This window comes from Phalangium opilio, unplaced genomic scaffold (assembly GCF_054372755.1).
Source record: "Phalangium opilio isolate 3A_F unplaced genomic scaffold, DU_Popi_V2 ptg000077l_1, whole genome shotgun sequence".
NCBI lineage: Eukaryota > Metazoa > Arthropoda > Arachnida > Opiliones > Phalangiidae > Phalangium > Phalangium opilio.
In genome coordinates this window covers 11618641-11637856 of record NW_028324185.1, presented here as the reverse complement: position 1 = coordinate 11637856, position 19216 = coordinate 11618641, and the positions used below count along the sequence as shown (strand labels likewise).

Here is a 19216-nt window from a genome sequence, read left to right as displayed (position 1 = left end):
CCAAACAGTTTTGCTGACATTTGGACCATCACTTCCGATCATTAGCAAATGACTGATTGGTAGCTGAGCATTTTTTATTGCCTGTAATATGTTCTTTGATAGTTGTTCTCCTTTGGAATGGCTCATAAAAATGGTTTCAAGATGACTGACCACGACTAGATTTTGGGACTTGGAATTTGATGTTCTTTCTTGCCTTCAGCATTAGTTGTTTCATCATACTGAATTGCAAAAAAAGCACATTGTGCGTCATTTAACATCATTTCTCTAAAATACGGGCCCAGCGCTTCACCTACTAAGTAGCTTAGTTTTGTTTCACGCATTGAGAAATGATTAGGAACGGCTTCACCAAACATGGCTCTGAAAGTTTCTTCGATTCCGTTGCATGATGCCGCAGACCAATTACAGCTGACATTTTTCAAAGCCCAGATAATTTCTGCCTTTCTAGCACGTTCAGAATTACTTAATTTCAGTATCATATTAGTTGCTTTTCCATCACACTGGCTTGTTGTTGTAGTTAAATGTAGTTGACTGTCATCAAGCTTGGCCTTAGAATTTTCCCTGTGTTTAATAGTGTCCGCGTGTTGTTGTAGACACTGGAATCCCTTAGCATAGCTGAATGATGCCATACATACAATACAGTAAGCCCGTTTATCATCTTCTTTCTTACACCAAATAGATACAACGTGTCCATTTCCATCGGTTTTTTTTAAGCCAGTCATTAGAAAACTTGCACTTTCCATATTAAATGCGAACTGTGCAGAAAACATTTGAAGTAAAACAAAAACCACAAGGAAACTGAAACCGCGGGTACTATGCTGTGCTTCAGCCTTAAGCCAACGTCCCAAACTCCCAATTTTAGTTTGAGTTCCGCTTTGTAACAGACTCCGCTCCTATTTTAGCGCCATCTACCAACATTGACTGGGCGCGGAAATATAAATGTGTAAATTGCACTTTGGGTTGAAAATTATAAGCTGATGGAACACTAAACTAGGAATATGGTGATTTAGGGACCAAATCACAATTTTATGGTGGTTTAGGGACCTTAAAGAAAAGTAGAGTTTTTTTGGTAGTTTAGGGACATGGTGGGAGCCCTGCGTAGTGTGGACATACTTTGAGGAATGTCATATGATACTTTTCGCCCAAATAGGAGTTTATTATGAGGGTGAGTAAATTTCCGGTCCGAGCCGGGAATTGACCTACAGTCTCAAACGACTTGAATCCCGTAAGTCTTAGCATTTCCGCGTTTTTTTTACGGTAGATCCGACATTTGTATATTTAAGAAATTATATAAAGAATAGTATCTTGCCAGTGAAAGCACTCAAATCCTTGTTTCATTTTGTTTATCTTCACAAGTGTTTACATTTTTCTCCAGAGCTTTAGATCCAATGCATAATAAATGCAGCGCGAGAGAAGATGTTTCATTCCATAAATGGTAAAAAAAATTTGTTGAGGGAGAATCCACCTTTTGCTCACCTTATGGTTGTAAAATTGGTAGCCATAAGCGCAGTTTGAATAAAAGAATTTAAATATTTCAGTTTATTACTATACAGTGCGATAACTCGCATTGAATACTTGTTCACGAATACTGGTGTGGTACTCATAGAGATCCCTCAAATCGAGAACCACACGCAGCGAGGAACCTAAAATGAAACCAGTGAGCACAAAAATAGATTTGTGCTCATTGCTGAACGCAACTTAATGGCACTGTGTATTTGTAAACCACGGTTAAGGGATTTGTGATTTTGAAAAAACGCTCTCATTTGAGAGCTGCGCTTTTGGCTACTTACCGGCTGTCACATGACCAATTGATTCATTCATGGCATGCACTGCGATTGCAGAATATGGAGGTATAATGTCGCGGACGATCGACCTTTCACACCTAATAATTTTTAATTTCATCATGATCAAATAATGATTGATTCGCAACGTTGACGTCATAATGGAATTGGAAAACAACATCCTCTAACTGACCGTATACCAGGATTATAACTTAATCACAAAAATGTAGAATATAATAAAAGAAAGCTAAACCATGTGATAAAGACAGAAATTTTCACTGAAAAACTTAGTCCTACTGTAGAACTAAAATAAATAAACTTAATGGTTGTCACAGCTGAAAAAGAACATATTCTGTTAACATAAAGAAAGTGTTTACTTACACTAAATTGAACTGTTCTTTCAAACGAAATTCCGCGTCACATTCCAAAAGAACTCCAAGTGGTATGTCGCTTGAAGGCTCTCCAAGACGGAAGTAAAAATTATTTTTGTCTGGAAAGAGCTCTTTAATTTCGTCAAGTAACCACACGATGCGTGATAAGTAACCCACGAATATCATTTTCTTGTCGAGGATATTCTTAATAAATTGTTGGAAATCTTCAGGATTGTCGTAGAATTTTGTACCCAAGAAAGTCATTTCCATATCGATTAAAAATTTGCATAACCCTATTGGCTAAAAATGTCTTAGATTTAATAAATAAAATTTTGTCTGAATATGATTTAGTTAAAATGTGTTTTGCAACGCATCCTTCAAATGTATGTATTTATACGCGATACCGTACAAAACAGCAATCCTATCAAGGATATGAAAAATAAATATAGTAAATTGTAGAAACTATAAATTAATATAAGCGTACTAGTGAGGCAATCTTTTGATGATAACCACGGATTTAAACTAGGTTTAAAACTGGGCAGAAAACACGCCGGATATGGGTTCGACGGATATTTTCTTACGCCGAGCTCGACAGAAATCGTGTTCTATTTTTACCTCTCCGAGTGATGATGACGTCCGGAGAGGTTTAACACTGGACGTGTCTGTCTGTTTGTGTGTCTGTCACGTCGTTCGCAGTTGGCAAATCGGAGCAAACGTGTTCGCAATTTCCTGACCGCGTTCGCAGTACACAGAAATTCGGAAAGTTTTACTTCAATCGGTATTTATTAGCTTCTAACAACAACACCATGTACTAGTCTTTCGTGTATACCACATACACACCAATCTATCCTTATTGGTTTCTAACTCCACCATCTACTTGTCATTCGTCTCTACCACATAGACACCAATCTGCAACATTGGCTTCTAACACCACCATTTATTAGTCTTTCGTCTATACCACATAGACACCAATCTGTAACATTGGCTTCTACTACATCGTCGCTACACTTACGTTGTACGCGGTGAGCGGCTAGGGTTACGAGAAACGTCTAGCCTCCCAATGGCAAGGTTACACCAAAGGTTCACGCAATTGCGCATTTTCTTATCCCTTAGTGTGAATCAATCGTCTTATATACCCTAAATTTACTAAAGATCTGATATAGGTGTTCCCTAGAAGTATAACGTTAAAGATAGCTATGTTTAAAATTATATTAGGAATTAAGTTTCTTAAACCGACTTAACTAGAATTAACCTTAAATACTGATGATTAAAATAATTAATATCAGTTATATTTATTTAATTATTTAAGATTAACTTCTCTCTTTGAAATGACACAAGTGAGAGTTTATATAGAACGAGTGATGAAGATTGCATCTGAATCGATAGATCTCTTACAATACTATAACATTTTCTTTTAGCAGAATATTAGAAGGAAATATTTTAAATATTATATAAAAACGAGTTTTGCTTCGCAGTCCTAAAAAACTGCATTTATACACAACCCGCGACACTTTTTCAAAACCCAAAAAGGGCCAGAAAATAGAAATTATTATATGTATTGCAATTTGAAATGAAGTTTAATCGATATGAGAAATTTGCTTTGAATTGCGTAGTTCAAACATTTGTTATGATTAGACATTTTACAACAAAAACGGGCATAAATGCGGCGTTCCAAGATAAAGGGAGCTTATATTTTCACGTATGAAATTATATAGAATCAGTTCCCGTAAAAACTTATCCCCGTCAAATAATTAAGGCGAAAAAATACAAAATTAATTTTTAGCATTTTAATTTTTCAGGGTGGAAGAGATAAGAACACTTATTTCGAGTAAAATGTCACTTTACTACTCCTAAAATGAGGTCCCTCATTCTGATTTGTGGCTTGAAAAGCAGTGTCGTATTTCTGACATTTATCATACATTCAAAAAATGTGTTCATATATGTGTTGTTACACCTTGTATAAGTTTTAAACTTCAATTCGAACTCGAGTCATAATCGTCCTTGATTTAGCTCTTTAGTTTGTTCTGAAACGCCGCATTTATATCCGTTTTTTTTTATAAAATTTCTAATCATAACAATTGTTTGAACTACGCAATTAAAAGCAAATTTCTCATATCGATTAAACTTCATTTCAAATTGCAATACATATAATAATTTCTAGTTTCTCGCCCTTTTTCGGTTTGACAGACTGACTGATAATCAACGCCCAGCCCAAACCGCTTGCCCTAGAAGGCTGAAAGTTTGCAGGAACGCCACTCATATGTAGTAGGCGCGTACTATGAAAGGTTTTTCCAATCCGCCGCCATCTTAAAAAATGGTGCCCAGAAATGTAAAAAATCTTCTCAATGCAACGAAGTCCGCGCGTTTCAACCGATATCACAATATTTTGTACACTGAATTCCTTTAACCGGTAGACGGGCTGAATGGTGTTTTGGGTTAGATTTGTTGCCATATTTTTAAATGGCGGCCAAAAACTTAAAACCCTTCTCTATGGAATAATGTCTGCGTGAAAAGTGACAAAAAATGTCACGACGGGCTGACGGGCAACGCCGAGTGCCTTCGCTCCTAGGTTGCTACATAAATATTAGTCATCGGTAAGATCTACCCATTCTTTATATCATTTTCGTAGAAGTTCTTATTACTACTACTATTATTACTAGTTCGACCTAATATTATTACTTAGATAGTCTGAACTATTATTGATCTATTATTACTTAGATAGTCTGACCTATTATTGATATATTATTACTTAGATAGTCTGACCTATTATTGATATATTATTACTTAGATAGTCTGACCTATTATTGATATATTATTACTTAGATAGTCTGACCTATTATTGATATATTATTACTTAGATATAGTCTGACCTATTATTGATCTTTTATTACTTAGAAAGTCTGACCTATTATTGATCTTTTATTACTTAGAAAGTCTGACCTATTATTGATATATTATTACTTAAGCCCAATTCACATTATCCAACTTTAGTCGGCTGACAAGATCGGACTGACTAGTCAGCCTGACTTGTCAGGTAGTGTGAACGCTACACCCGACTTGATTTTTGTCAAACCGGCGGCCCGATTTTAATCGCCTTGGTAGGCGATTGGAGTCGGGCCGACTTAAGTCGGAACGAGAAATAGCCAATCAAAAACGACGATTGTTGTGACGTCGCGTAGCACATGGCCATCTGACGTACGGTTTTTTTCTGCGGCAACGCGATCGACGAACTTTTTCGTCGTAGATTTACGATGGTTTTGGGCCTTGGTCTTTAAAAATAGTAAATTTTACAACTTGTGATGGCTGCTAATAAAAAATCCGCCGTTAGTATTACGAAATGCTTTGAACTTATAATGTTTCTGGGCTATAATATGATAATTTGATTGTAGAAATTTAACTGGAGTAGTAATGACACTAGAAAATTAATTGAATTCGTTCGTGAGAATGAATTCATATACAATACAAAACATGCCCACTATAAAAAGACAGCTCTACGAGATAAAGCTTTTGAGGAAGTTGCTGAAATGGTGGGCTGTTCAGGTATTCATTATATTACATATCATACTACAGTACCTTTATCACGTTAAGTATTTGGTTTCTTTCTACCTTTGGTGATTGATAATAAAACCCGCTGGGAAGGTATAAGAAGATATTTTACAAGAGAGCTATCCAAAGTTTCAGGCTCCAAAAAGAGCGGAGCCGGGACAGATGACATTTATGAGCCCAAATGGGACTTTTTTTGGCGATTTACTTTTTTTGAAGACAGCTCTTCAACCAAGAAAAGCGCGATCTAGCATGGATGTTGAACCAGTATCCAACGTTCAAGTAATAACAAATATATGGGAACACTATTCTCTGACCTTATTAAATCAATTGTGGTTTGTTATATTGACAGAACCAAAACAATGTTGAAGAAGTGAATGTTAATGCTGAATTACCAAGCTTTTTTTCTGTTAAGATTATCGAGCCTTCTGATAATAACATTGATTCTGACGACAATGCCAACAACAACAATAGAGACAACAATTCTCGCACAAATTCATCATTGTCAGGGCAAGCAGGTACAGCTTTTACATCTACATCAAACCGCGAAGAAGAGATATCCAAAACACAGAAAAGGAAGAAACGAAAAGTGTCGGACAGAGCCGAGGAATTTTTAGGAGAAGCTTTGGCATGCCTAAAAAACCCAGCACCACCTAGGAAAATGGAGGATGTACGAGATGAGCACGAACTTTTTGGAGCATTTATTGCTACTCAATTAAGGTTACTGCCCGCAAAAGATTCAGATAAAATAAAATGCCAAATAACGGAAATGATATTTGAAAAAAAACATGCAAGTTTTAATGATGATTAAAATGAAGATGTACGTTTCCTCATTGAGTAGTGTAAAAAATAAACTTTACTATTGAACATTTAGTTCATGTCATAATTAATAAGGTATTATTTAAATAATGATATTATTTATTTGACAGATTAGTTGTGACTCAAAACCTTTAACATATGGGAATAGTAATGCTAAATGAAGTTAACAACAGTTTATTTATTTGACATTTAGTAATCTCATATCGGATTCCATTGCCAATCCAAGGCGCCTTCACTGCAAAAATATTTCATAAATTCTTCTTGCACTTGTGTCTCTTGTAGTGATGCACGGCACCCCTGATGAGCAAGTGGCCTTATTAATTGTTGGTCATTTTTATCGTTACCATCACACTCCTCCCCACTTTCATCTGAATGACAATCAAGAGTTCCCTCCTCCTTATCAATGCTTTGCTGACGTAGTATATTATGCAGTGTGCAAATGGCTAGCACAATGGTTTCGACGTGCTCTGGCTTTGCTTGAATGGTGTCCAATAGCATGCGAAACCTGCTTGCAATGATACCGAAAATGATCTCGGACACTCTCCTAGCTCTTGAAAGTCTACATTTAATAACATATAATTATTACTTCGAGAAGAACCAATAGTCATATTAATCAAATTACCTAGATTAAACACTCTTTTGTTAAAGGTTAGCTCTGCTTAGGGAAAAGGCCTCATTACGTTGGGTTTTAACGTAAATGCCTCATCGGCTACTATCACAAAGGGAACTGCTTTAATACGCCCTGGTAAGGGTCGTGGTTTTGGCAGCTTTTTTGCATCTCTTGTGAATGCTTCGTATAGCTTCGAATTTATGAAGGTTGAACTATCATGACACCTTCCATTGGTCCCAATATCAACAAATATTGCCTAGATTTAATAACATTATTGCCAATTGAATTAAGTTCTGGTGTATTTACGATATAAAATGTTATACATACTTTGCCTGTTAGCATCAAAAAGAGCCAGGAGAACGATGCTAAATGTGCCCTTATAATTATAAAAGTATGAACCAGAGTTTGGTGGGGCAGTTACGTTCACGTGCTTCCCATCAATGGCTCCGATACAGTGATCATATTGCCATTTGTCCTTAAAATCTTTGGCAATTTTTAACCATTCTTCTGTATTTTGTGGGAATGCAACCATTAATGCTAGCTTTTGTTGTGTTTTAGACCTAATTTTCGTTGAATATTACTTGGGAGCATGCTTATTAAAGATAGAATTGCAGGTTTCATAAATAATGACATGTATTGTACTCAAACCCATACGGAATTGGTACTTCAATGAATTCATGCTTTCACCTAAAAAAACAAATCATTAGGTACGTACTACGAATACAGCGTGATTTAGAAAATACACACCTGTTGCCAAGAAACGGAGAGTGACGGCTAATCGCTCTTCAGCAGGAATGGGCTCGCGATACAATGTATCCTGCTTTTCGATAGTACTTTTAACAACATTCAGTATTGAAATGAAAGTGTCTTCAGACATACGAAGGTAACACCTATAACAATGTATATCCTCCAAGCGTAGTTCGTTCACTAAAGAGAAGGCTCCCTTTTCTTTCCTTCTCTTTATCCAAGACTTAACACAAACGGTAGGTTTCCTCTTTAATTCCGTATGCTTATTTTCTCTATCAATTATTAAAGCGATTCCCATCAAAGCTACTATTTTTTGCGGTTCTCTACTTCCAACTGCAGAGATAAATTCAACAAATTACCCTAAACTGTAATAGGAAAAACAAAAACTAGCACTGAAGCAGACACTTTTGCGAGGCTCAATCACTAGTAATAATATGGTCCCCTCTTGCGAACGTTATATGAACTACAAAAGCCTCAACAAAAGTCGGGCGAACAAGTTGTATAGTCTGAACGGGTCACCTGACTAGAGACAGACCTGACCATTGGGTCCGACTTGTCCGGCTGACAAGTCTGCCCCCTAAAGTTGGATAATGTGAATAGGGCTTTACCCGAACGAAAGCTGATTACACCACTGTTATATTTATTTATTTATTTTTGGAAAATAGCTTAAAAATGATTCACCATTGAAATAATAGGCTCGATAAATTCACGAAACCAGATTTTCAACATGCAGCTTAAGGCGTGGCCCTATGCTCCGGAATGGAGGGGGCTATAAGGGGTCGAGTGTCATCCTCACTACCCGAAGATTCAGATTCTTCCATTATCGCGGAATGTGGAGGATCGCCTTCCGGACTTGTCGACAAGGTATGGACCTTCGGTGTTTTCCTTCGGGGTCTGGTAGACGAACTTCCTGTTACTGGCGTTCGGACGTGCTTTCTTTTCCTTTCGATGATTTCAACCTGAAAAGCGTATTCGGAAGTGGACGAACTCAACACGTCCCGCACTTGAGTTCTTGGCCGGAATACTCGTCGACTAGATCTACACCTGGGATCCTTGGTCGGTGTACTTCTACTGAATACTTTTCTTAATTGTTTCTTCCTCGGTCGAATGACAGACGACGTTGTTGTTGGGTGACTTCTCTTACGGAGATTGGGGATCTCAGGTTCGTCACTAGTGAGGCTGCTACTTGACTTTTGTCTCGATGGTCGTCTTTGTGGTCCTGGAGCCGCGGAGGAGGTCGTCGGATGACTTCGTCCTTCCGGTTCCGGGTCGGATGCTCTATCGTCATCGGTAGACGTACTCAGTTTCCGAAGCGTCTTTCTCCTAGGTCTGATTTCCTCTGTTGTTGTCGTGGTAGGGTGATCTCTCTTCGTTCTCGCGGCCTTAGGAGTCGGCGGTACTTGTGTGGTCACGGAGGGAGGTACTGTTCCTTGCGGTAATATGGTTTCTGGAGGCATCTCGTCCAGAATGACAATGTGCTCTTGTGATTCCGGCTGTATCTCTTCCGGTTGGGGAAATTCTGCTCGAGGAGCGGTTGGAGTACTGTCTTTTGGTTCCTGAGTTTACTTTTTCGGAACTCGATCTACAAATCGGAACGGTTTGATCATTTCCACAACTTCCTCGAACGACTCTGTCTTGTGATAGGTTGTGGGTATGCGTTTCTTCTGGAGGTGGTGTTAGTGTTGACCTGATTGGAGCAACAGAGGTGATTGGTATGGTAGGTTCCATATCTTGACCTCTTTCCTCAGGGATGACTTCGTCTGAAACTTCTCGGGGGGTTGTTCCTTCTGGAGATTGTACTCTCGGCCTTAGCGGAGAAATAATTTCCTTTGGTCTTGTCTCCTCGCTTTCCTGGTTAGGGTTTTCGGGTTCGATTCCTTCCTCTCCAGGAGAACTAGACGCCTCGTTTCCTTCTAATGGAGCTTCTGGAGTTTGGTATAACTTCAACTGCGAGATGTTAATGGGGCCGGTCTTTTGCCCAGAAATCATGTCTTCAAGGATATATACTAGAGGACTTCTTTTCTCAATGATCTTGAATGGGCCGGTCCATTTCGGGCAGAGCTTGGCCATTCGGCCGAGATTGGTGTTGGATAAAGGGTGAGCTACCTTCCAGACTATAGTTCCGACATCAAATTCAAGATCTTCCCTCCTTAGATCGTAGTATTTCTTTTACTTGGCTTGGGCCAGTTTGGAAAAGTTCTTTGTTAATCTCCATTGGTCTTTAAGGATTCTTAACGTCTCGGATCGATCTTCAAATTCTTCGAGAGGCATACCAATGTCTATATCCCAGGGGGGTCTTGGTTCTCTTCCCATGTTTAAATAAAATGCGGATCGTTTTGTTTTCTCGTGGGGAGCGGAGTTGATCGCAAACGCGAGAGCATTCAACGTTTCGTCCCATGTCCGATGATTATTTTCTACATAAATGGAGATCGTTTCTCCAAGGACGCGATTAACTCTTTCGGTAATGTTCGACTGTGGATGATACGGAGAGGTATGAATTGGACCAATGTGGAATAATTTGCACGTGTCATGCCATAAGGAGGACACGAACTGGGTTCCTCGATCACTGAGGATCTGTTTTGGCGCTCCCCATCTGCAGACGAAGTTCTTAAGAGCTAAAGCGCAGGCGTCTGCAGTTATCCTTTTCGATGGAATTAGTTCGACAATTTTTGTCATATAATCTGTGAAGACGAGAAGGAATTTGTATCCTCTTCTACTAACGGAAAATAGTCCCATGATGTCAACTCCAATTTTATCGAATGGTCCAGTTAGAACGGTGGAAATCATAAGTCCTGGAGTTCTGCGGTTACTAATTTTATATTGTTGACATAAGACACATTCCTTGACGTATTGTCTTACGTCCTTATTCAGGTCGGGCCACCAGTATCTATAGCCGCGTTTTTCTTTGGTCTTGTATTTCCCTCTGTGAGCGGAAAGTGAATGATCATGTAGAAGTCTTATTGCTTCCCTTCTTAAAGATCTTGGTAGGTAAATCCTTGCTGGGCGGACTCCAGACGCTTTGCGGTAGATTAGAAAGTTGATCATCTCAAAATCTCGATGTTCCGGAGGATTGCCTTGTTGTAAGACTCCAATAATGTCGCGGATAACGGGGTCTTCTCCTTGAGCTGTTATAATGTCATCGCGGTCAAAAATATGGAAGTTCGCGTGAGGATACGGCGGTAAGACATAAGCGAGGTGAGAATGATGCGATGGTACATTTGATTCTTCAGATGATGCGCCTGGATTTTCTTCTTCTACAGAGGAGGCGACTGACATGGCATAAAGTCCAATAGGGGCTCGTGAAAGGGCATCAGCAACGACATTTTCAACGCCTTTCTTGTGTTGAACCTTGAAATCAAATGTCTGCAAATACATCGCCCATCTGCCGAGTTTCGAATTTGGTTTCGTAAGTCCAAAGAGCCATTGTAGAGCCTTATGGTCTGTTACCACCGTGAATGGTTTACTTTCCAAATAAGGGCGGGAATGTCCAATAGCCCAGTGACTCGCGAGATATTCCTTCTCGGAGGTACTGTAACTCGCTTCAGCATTTCTAAGATTTCTGCTGGCGTAGGCAATCGGAACTTCTACTCCGTCCTGGATCTGGGATAGCATTGCTCCTAAACCTGCGTCTGAGGCATCTGTTGTTAGGATACTGGGCGCATCTGGCTTGTACGCGGCTAGAGGCGGAGAGTTGCAAATAGCTTCCTTTATTCATGACGTATTCGAGAGCGTTCTTCTGCTCTTTCCATGTTTCGGATGGGGATATCGTCCAGATACACGACGATAGAGAATTTTTCTCCATCCCAGAAGACTTCATCCATCAAACGCTGAAAGGTACTCGGTGCGTTGCAGAGTCCAAATGGGAGAACATTGAACTCATACTTGCCGGCATGAGTTATGAAGGCAGTCTTGGGAGCACTTCCGGGTTCCATATCGACTTGCCAATAGCCAGATTTCAAGTCCAAGGCTGTTATGTACTAGGGTTTTCCCAGCTTGCTTAGCGTTTCATCGATTCGAGGAATCGGATAGGGGTCTTTGGCTGTGATGGAATTGAGTTCTCGAACATCTATACAAAATCTATACTTCTTTTTCCCAGTTCCAGATCCATCGTCTTGTTCAATAATTACTACAGGAGAAGCCCATGGTGAAGTCGATGGCTTAATGATACCGTCCTTCAGCTTCTCATAGATGTTTCGCTCGATAATTTTTTTCTTATCTTCGCTCACACGGTAAGGTCTTTTCTGGATAGGCTTAGCACTACCGGTATGTATTTCATGTACGACCAAACTAGTTCGCCCTAACTTATCGCTAAACAGTTCGGGGAATCTAAGAAGAAGTTCTTTCAACTCTCTCTTCTGCTTATTTGAGATCATTTGGGGTGACGGTGGCAATTGATCTTCGGTTACTTCAACTAAGTTTAGGGTTAGTCCATCTATGGTCCAAGTTAGGTTCCCAAAATCAGTCCTCAAGGAAGTATTGGCCTAGGATTGCGTCGCAAAGTAAGGAGGGGACGATGTTAAATTCTTGACTAAATCGCCCAGTAATATTGTGGTCAAATATTATTTCAAAATCTAACAACGTAGAGCCTTTTGTGAATGAATATTGTCCGTTTCTCATAACAATACACTCGGATCTTTCTGAGTTGGGCTCTAATCGAATGTCCCCTCTATACCTTTGTATGGCCCTCCATTGGTCTAGGCTGATCATTGAAACTTCTGCCCCATTGTCAATTCTAGTAGGTAGGCTTGTGTGTTCAAATTTTATTTTTATTAAGTGAGGACTCCTTTTCGGAAGACCTCTTCTTTGTTGAACTGTGGCAAGCCGAAGGGGCGGTCTTGCCACAATTACATTGTCTTCGTTAGGGACTATCGAGACGCGGGAGGTAGACGTCCTCTGTGACTCCCCCCTGGGTTGGCGTTTCCCGGATTCTGACCTCTCTGTCTGTCAACCCGTGGTGATGGACACTCACTCGCATAATGACTTAAACCACCGCAGTTAAAGCAGGTGATTGGTCTAGCTTCCTGATGGAAAGTCTGAGGAATTTGATTCTCCGGGTTCGAGTAGCGTTTTGGAATAGGTGGAAGGGCTCGTTGTCGAGGTGGTTGTTCTCGTGGTTCATAGACAAGGTTTCTCCTTTCGAAAACTCCAGTTTGACGAGGGAATTCGTCTTGTAGAGGACGTCTTCTTGAGTCCCGGTGGGGTTGCCTAGATTGGGGGTTTGGCCTCGGGAAAGGAGCTTGATAATTTTGAGCTGGAGGACTGTGTGGAACAACGTGGGCAGGTAGGAGCTTGGGATCCGTCCGGAAGTGGGGTGTTAGTATTTCCGTGAGGGATGTCCCTATTAGTAACATGTCCCATACATTGGGTACACCTTTGGCCCGTTCCCGTCTGTGAGTAATGCGTTATCGGGGGAGCTACCTGTTCTCTAACAACTATAGGGTCTTGAGTTGCCTTATTAGGTGGGATAGTCTCAATTTTGGATGGGCTTGGTGGATTTAAGTCGAAGGTTTGTTCTATATTTAAGCAAATGTCATGCAAGTCCGCAATTGTATTCGCTGGGAGAACCATGAGCAACCCCTTATATTCCATCCTTAAATTGCGTTTAATAATAAGGAGTAACTTATCTTCCGGTATTGGGGGATGCAAGCTCTGATCTACCCTAACGAAATGACCGAAGAACTCATCGATGGATTCATTTTGTTTTTGTTTTCTCGTCTGTAAGTCTATCCTGGCCTTAGCTCCTTCGTCCTTTATTCTATAATGTCTTTTTAATCGTCCCTTAAATTCTGCCCAATCTACTCCCGGGGGGAGGGAGCGAAACCAATAAAGGGCATTATCCCTTAACAGGAGGGGCATAAAAACATTTTATCATCCTCGCTAATTTTATGGAAGCTTACGTATTCCTCAAATTTTCTAATGAATTCAGGGACGCTTTCATTTTTTCGTCCGTAAAACGCTAATCGTTCCGGGGGCTCTAAACCCTTCACACTGCCCTGGTTAGATGCCGCCAGGTTTGAAAAAGATTGCAGGACTGATGCTAAGAATGCAGACTGCTGGGCACCTCCGGTATTCGGACTACCTTGAGGTTGGGGATTGGATGTCCCTTTGGCCTGACTAGTACCCTGTGTTCGTTGGGGCTGAGAGCTAAGGGGAGGCGGAGGGTTGGCTCGGGGGGCAACTGAGGGCTGACTATTTGTCCTCTGCGATTGTCCTACTGGATTTGCTCTATTAAATCGTATCGGGGCACTCGTATAACTAACTGAACTACTCCTTGGAATGGTTCCTCGATTGGAATTGGTCGTTGTAGTTACTAAGGGTATTGTAGCAGTACACGTGATCGGAGGATTTGTTCGAGCCGAAGAAGTCCAATTTTGCATAAATTGATTGGCCCCTGAGTAAGAACTTAATTCGGTTGTTGGTTTAGGCCTAGGTCTAATTGGGCTACTGCGAGGAGTTACTAGTACCGTAGGGAGATCTGATATGCTCCCGTATCTGGTTTGACTTGTTAAATTTCCTCTAGGGGCATGACTTTGGCTTCTTTGTTTGAAAAGGGCTAAATTGTCTTCGCGCCTACGTCTTTCTGCCTCAAAGAGAGAGAGGTTATGGGGTGATATGTCTTCCCGTTCAGACTGTGTTGTTCTATAAGGACCTGAATCGAGGTTCTCATCCCACGGGGGCTCCTCATTTGAATCATATGCATAAGCCACATTTGTTGCGGTTAAACGAGGGGGGCGTAAAAGGCTGCCAACCACTAGATTAGGCTTAGCTACATGAAGTTTGGATTCCGAAGATTCCGATGTTTTGGAGGAAGCCAAGGAGGATTCTGATTTCTTTCTTTCACGATATAATTTATTACTAGTAAGAATTGGGCATGGTTCGGGTTCGCTCATTCAAAAAAAGCGTATCTAAATATAGATATCAAAATAAATTATTTCCCAGCTTAATCTATTCCACTAGTGTGGATAAATGTGATAAACAATCAAATATCTAAACTACGTCTTAGAATATTCGAGAACGGGAGGGTCCAAGATGGCGGCGTTCGCGCTCAAACCAAAACTGAAACGATAACGAAGCCGAAGCGGGCCCGACCACCCCGACGGAAGAAAATGACGACGGCGAAACGGGAAAGGCAATAACCGAGGGTTCGAAAATCATGGGCACGGGCACCATTTGCAACGTATGGCCCCGGGAAAAGCTAGTGGCCGGTCGCGAAAGGGGAATCGTTACAAGCCGTGGAAATATAGAAATAGGCGGCGCCTATCTCGTTCCGTACGGCAGATAATAAAAGTTAAGAAAACACATACCTTCTATGCATCTTGAACAAAAGAGGTTATTTGAAACACTTAAACACTTTATAATTTCCGATTGGATGTCGCGATCTTGTCTTTACACGTTTTATTCCGAATAAACAAAACTGATTTCGAATAAACAAAACGACCCGAGCTTGGTCCACGGTAAAGTTCGAGAGAGCTTACTCTTCGAAACCAAAAGTGAAAACTGACTCTTGTTTTGTAATCGACGTTACTTTACGCCTCGGTCTAAACAAAAGGGGAGGGGTAAGGAGGAATCTCCGCAGACGGCGGCTGAACATAAGGATCTCGCGAAGTCAACCGTCGTCTGCAACGAGTTCTGGTGATCCGTTGCAATTCATCACACGCTGGCAGTATTCGGAAGCCGTTGCGACTCCGAATGGTAGTCGAGTAAAGCGGTATTTTCCGAACGGAGTTGCGAATGTGCATAGGTAGGAGCTGGCCGTTTTGAGTTCTATATGCCAGAAGGCGCTTTTTGCATCCAGTACTGTGAATAATTTCGCGTCTGCTAGTTCCGCAAATATCTCCTCGGCTGTTGGCATCGGAAAGTTGTTAATGCTTTGTTTAAATTGCGGGGATCAATGCAGATTCTGAGTTCTGGTTTTTTGTCCCTTCTTTTTGGGGTTTTAGGGCCACTACCATTGGGTGTGCCCACTCAGTTGGCTCTTTCACTTGGACGATGATTCCGTCTTTTTCCATTTCGTTTAGTTTCTTCTGTACATGGTGTTTGAGGTGAATCGGGATTTTACGTGCAAGCACGGATGTAGGAATTGCTCCCGGCTTCAGTTCCATGTGGTACTGTCCTGGTAACTTCCCTATCGAATCGAAGACATCCGGGTATTGTGCAATCAACGCTAGAGGTGTTAGGTTTCGAAGGTGTTGTGGCATATCTTCTGTGTCTATCATTCTTATCTCCTTTACTTGGTGTTGGAGATGGCTTCCTAGTCGTGCGATTAGACCAAGTTGCTGGGCATCGTTACCTCCTATGATTGGTGTGCGATACGTGGGGGTAATGTAGAAGGTAGTTTTCAGTATGGTGGAGGAGCAAGCAAGTTCAGTTGTACCGAATGTTTCCACGTTATGACCTGAGTAGGCCTTTATTATGTGCATTGCCGGTTGTATAGGTGGTGGGTGTGTTAAGGATTCGTATATCTGCTTAGGCAGCACATTGACTTGAGAACCCGTGTCAATTTTGAAGGTTACCGTTATTTCTTCGATCTGTAGAACGGTTTTCCACGTGTCAGATTGTTCCCGGCGACCTGATATTTCCGGCATGGTCGCGAATAGTGTGAGGGAGTTTAGGTGGAGATGTTCTTCGTCGTATTCTTGTGGTTTGTCCCATTGATTTGGCAATTGCTGGTATTCCTCGTGTGTTGGTGTACTTCTGTGTTCTTGTGGCGTATATACTTCCAGTGCATCTACCGCGCGACACACCGTGGCCCAATGGCTTGCTTTCTCACATGTACGGCAAGTAGTGCCTTGAGCAGGGCATGATCTTGGCTGATGTTCCAACCCGCACCGTGTGCACCTGTATCGGTAGCTTGCATTGTGGTTGGGCCTTGGGTCCAGGGATTCTGCCCGTGTGCGTGGTCTTTGTTGTGGTTGGCGCCCCTGATAGGTTGCACTGAGTGATCATCTGCGAAAGCTGGAATGGCCTTGTCTGTGTAGTGGTCTTCCCCTTTGTCTATGGGTATCGTAGTTTTGTGTAAAGATTGCGTCAAACGGTGTGTGTTATGGTGATCATTGTGACTGGCGTACGTTGATTTTGTGGGATTGATTGCTTTTGATTGTATTAGGGATGTCTCTTCAGCCTGAGCTATGGCAATGGCCTCCGCTAGCGTTGGTTCGTCAATCTTGAATAGTCTTCTTTGTACTTCCGAATTGTTTGAGCCGATTAATATTTGCGTTGCGATGAGGGAGTCTTTTAGGTCCTTTAGGCCTGCGTTTGCTGCCGTTTGTAATTGGAGTAGACAAGAGTCAAACGGTTGCTGAGGTGCTTGTCGGCGTGTGAATAGTTCATATCTTGCCATGCTTTTGCTCTGGTACGGTTTGTAATAGGCGTCGCACGCATCATATATCATGGCCAATGTTCTATTGTCTGCATTAACTTGAAAGGGGAGTGTTTTATACAGGGTGTTTCGGAGAAGTCTGGCACAAATTAACAGGCGTGTTCTTCGGGTCAAAAGAAGTCAAAAATGTTCTATGAACTTTTGGGTGAAAGCCCCCCGTTTCAGAGTTATGTACTCTCCAAAGTTGGCCTTAAAACAATGGAATTTTGCCGATATGTGGAACTGGTATTATGCCTTTGGACAAATTGTTTTCTAATTTACCATAAGCTTATGTACGAAGAAATTAACAGCTAGTGAAGTGGTTTAAAGGGCCGCTAACATTATTCGTTCTCGTATTAATAACGTTTTTACAAAAATATTAATCCCAAACAAATTTATTGCACCTTAAACGCCAGTTACTTGTTTAATTAGACTTTTTGTTTTATGTTCCTTCGGTTACAAAACATCAGCATTTACAAAAATTGTTCAAAATGACCTCCTTCAACGTTTAAGCAAACTTGCGCGCGTCTTTTAAACGACTCGCGAACACGTTCGAAGATTCCTGGCGTGTTGCGGATGTTATCACACCCATCAATTATTCTTTGTCTTAAGTCCTGGACATCTCGAACTTCACTACGGTACACCAAGTCTTTCAAATGGCCCCACAGGAAAAAATCACATGGGTTGAGATCCGGCGATCTTGCTGGCCAATCAATAGCTCCGCCTCGACCTATCCACCTCAAAGGGAATTCGACATCAAGATGCTGTCTTACTCGAAGGCTAAAGTGTGGCGGTGCCCCATCGTGCATGAACCACATTCTTTGTCGGAGGTCCAACGGTACGTCTTCGAGAAGGTCTGGTAAATTGTCCTGCAAAAATCTCAAGTATGCCTCCCCATTTAACCTTGGTTGCATAAAAAAGGGTCCAATTAACCAATCGCCTACAATTCCGCACCACACGTTCAAACTAAACTGCACCTGATGTGCCCTTACGCGTGTCGCGTGTGGGTTTCTTTGGCTCCACTCGTGCTGGTTGTGCAAATTAATTACACCGCCACGCGAAAAATTGGCTTCGTCAGAGACCAGCAAAATACGTGGAAAGTCCAAGTCTATTACTTGTGCCAAAAACCACTGGCAGAAAGCTACTCTTCTTGGATAGTCACCTTCGTTTAAAGCTTGTACTTTTTGTAAATGGTATGGGTGGAACTGGTGTCCACGAAGGATTTTCCAAACGAGTACATGATTTACACCTAATTGGCGGCCAATGATCCTGGTGCTGGTTGTAGGATCTTCCTCAAAAATAGTTAGTACATTGTCTTCAATGTCCTCGGGTACAATCTGCGGGCGAACTTCAGGGCCTGACGGTTGTAGCTTACCGGTTTCTCTCAAACGTCTGTCAACAGCACTAAACGTTTGCCGATTCGGAACTTGTCGTTCAGGAAAGTGCTCCTGGTACAAGCGCCGAGCTTCAACCCCATTGCCTTGAGCCAATCCGTACATCAGATGCATATCTGAATACTCTGCATTCGTGAAGTAGACCATTATTTGTTTTAGAGAAGCTATCAAATTCGCATTTAAAAAGTAAAGCACATTAAATTCGATTTTCCTTTACTCAAGCTTAAGTAGTTGTGATTCTTAAAAAAACATTCCGATTGTTTTATCCAACGCAGCGTAATTTGTTTTTTAATTTCACTACTTAAGCTTGAGTAAAGGTCAATCGAATTTAATGTGCTTTACTTTTTAAATGCGAATTTGGTAGCTTCTCTAAAACAAATAATGGTCTACTTCACGAATGCAGAGTATTCAGATATGCATCTGATGTACGGATTGGCTCAAGGCAATGGGGTTGAAGCTCGGCGCTTGTACCAGGAGCACTTTCCTGAACGACAAGTTCCGAATCGGCAAACGTTTAGTGCTGTTGACAGACGTTTGAGAGAAACCGGTAAGCTACAACCGTCAGGCCCTGAAGATCGCCCGCAGATTGTACCCGA

The 19216-nt window shown here is 41.3% G+C and overlaps 1 protein-coding gene across 1 annotated transcript; it reads right to left on the bottom strand.

Moving 5' to 3' along the window:
• Positions 1 to 155: 155 nt before the first annotated feature.
• LOC149658531 (uncharacterized) lies at positions 156 to 758 on the bottom strand. Its single transcript, XM_089844759.1, has one exon. The coding sequence runs from the start codon at positions 738 to 740 to the stop codon at positions 156 to 158; it is 585 nt and encodes a 194-aa protein (XP_089700885.1). The 5' UTR covers positions 741 to 758.
• Between the last annotated feature and the right edge of the window lie 18458 nt (positions 759 to 19216).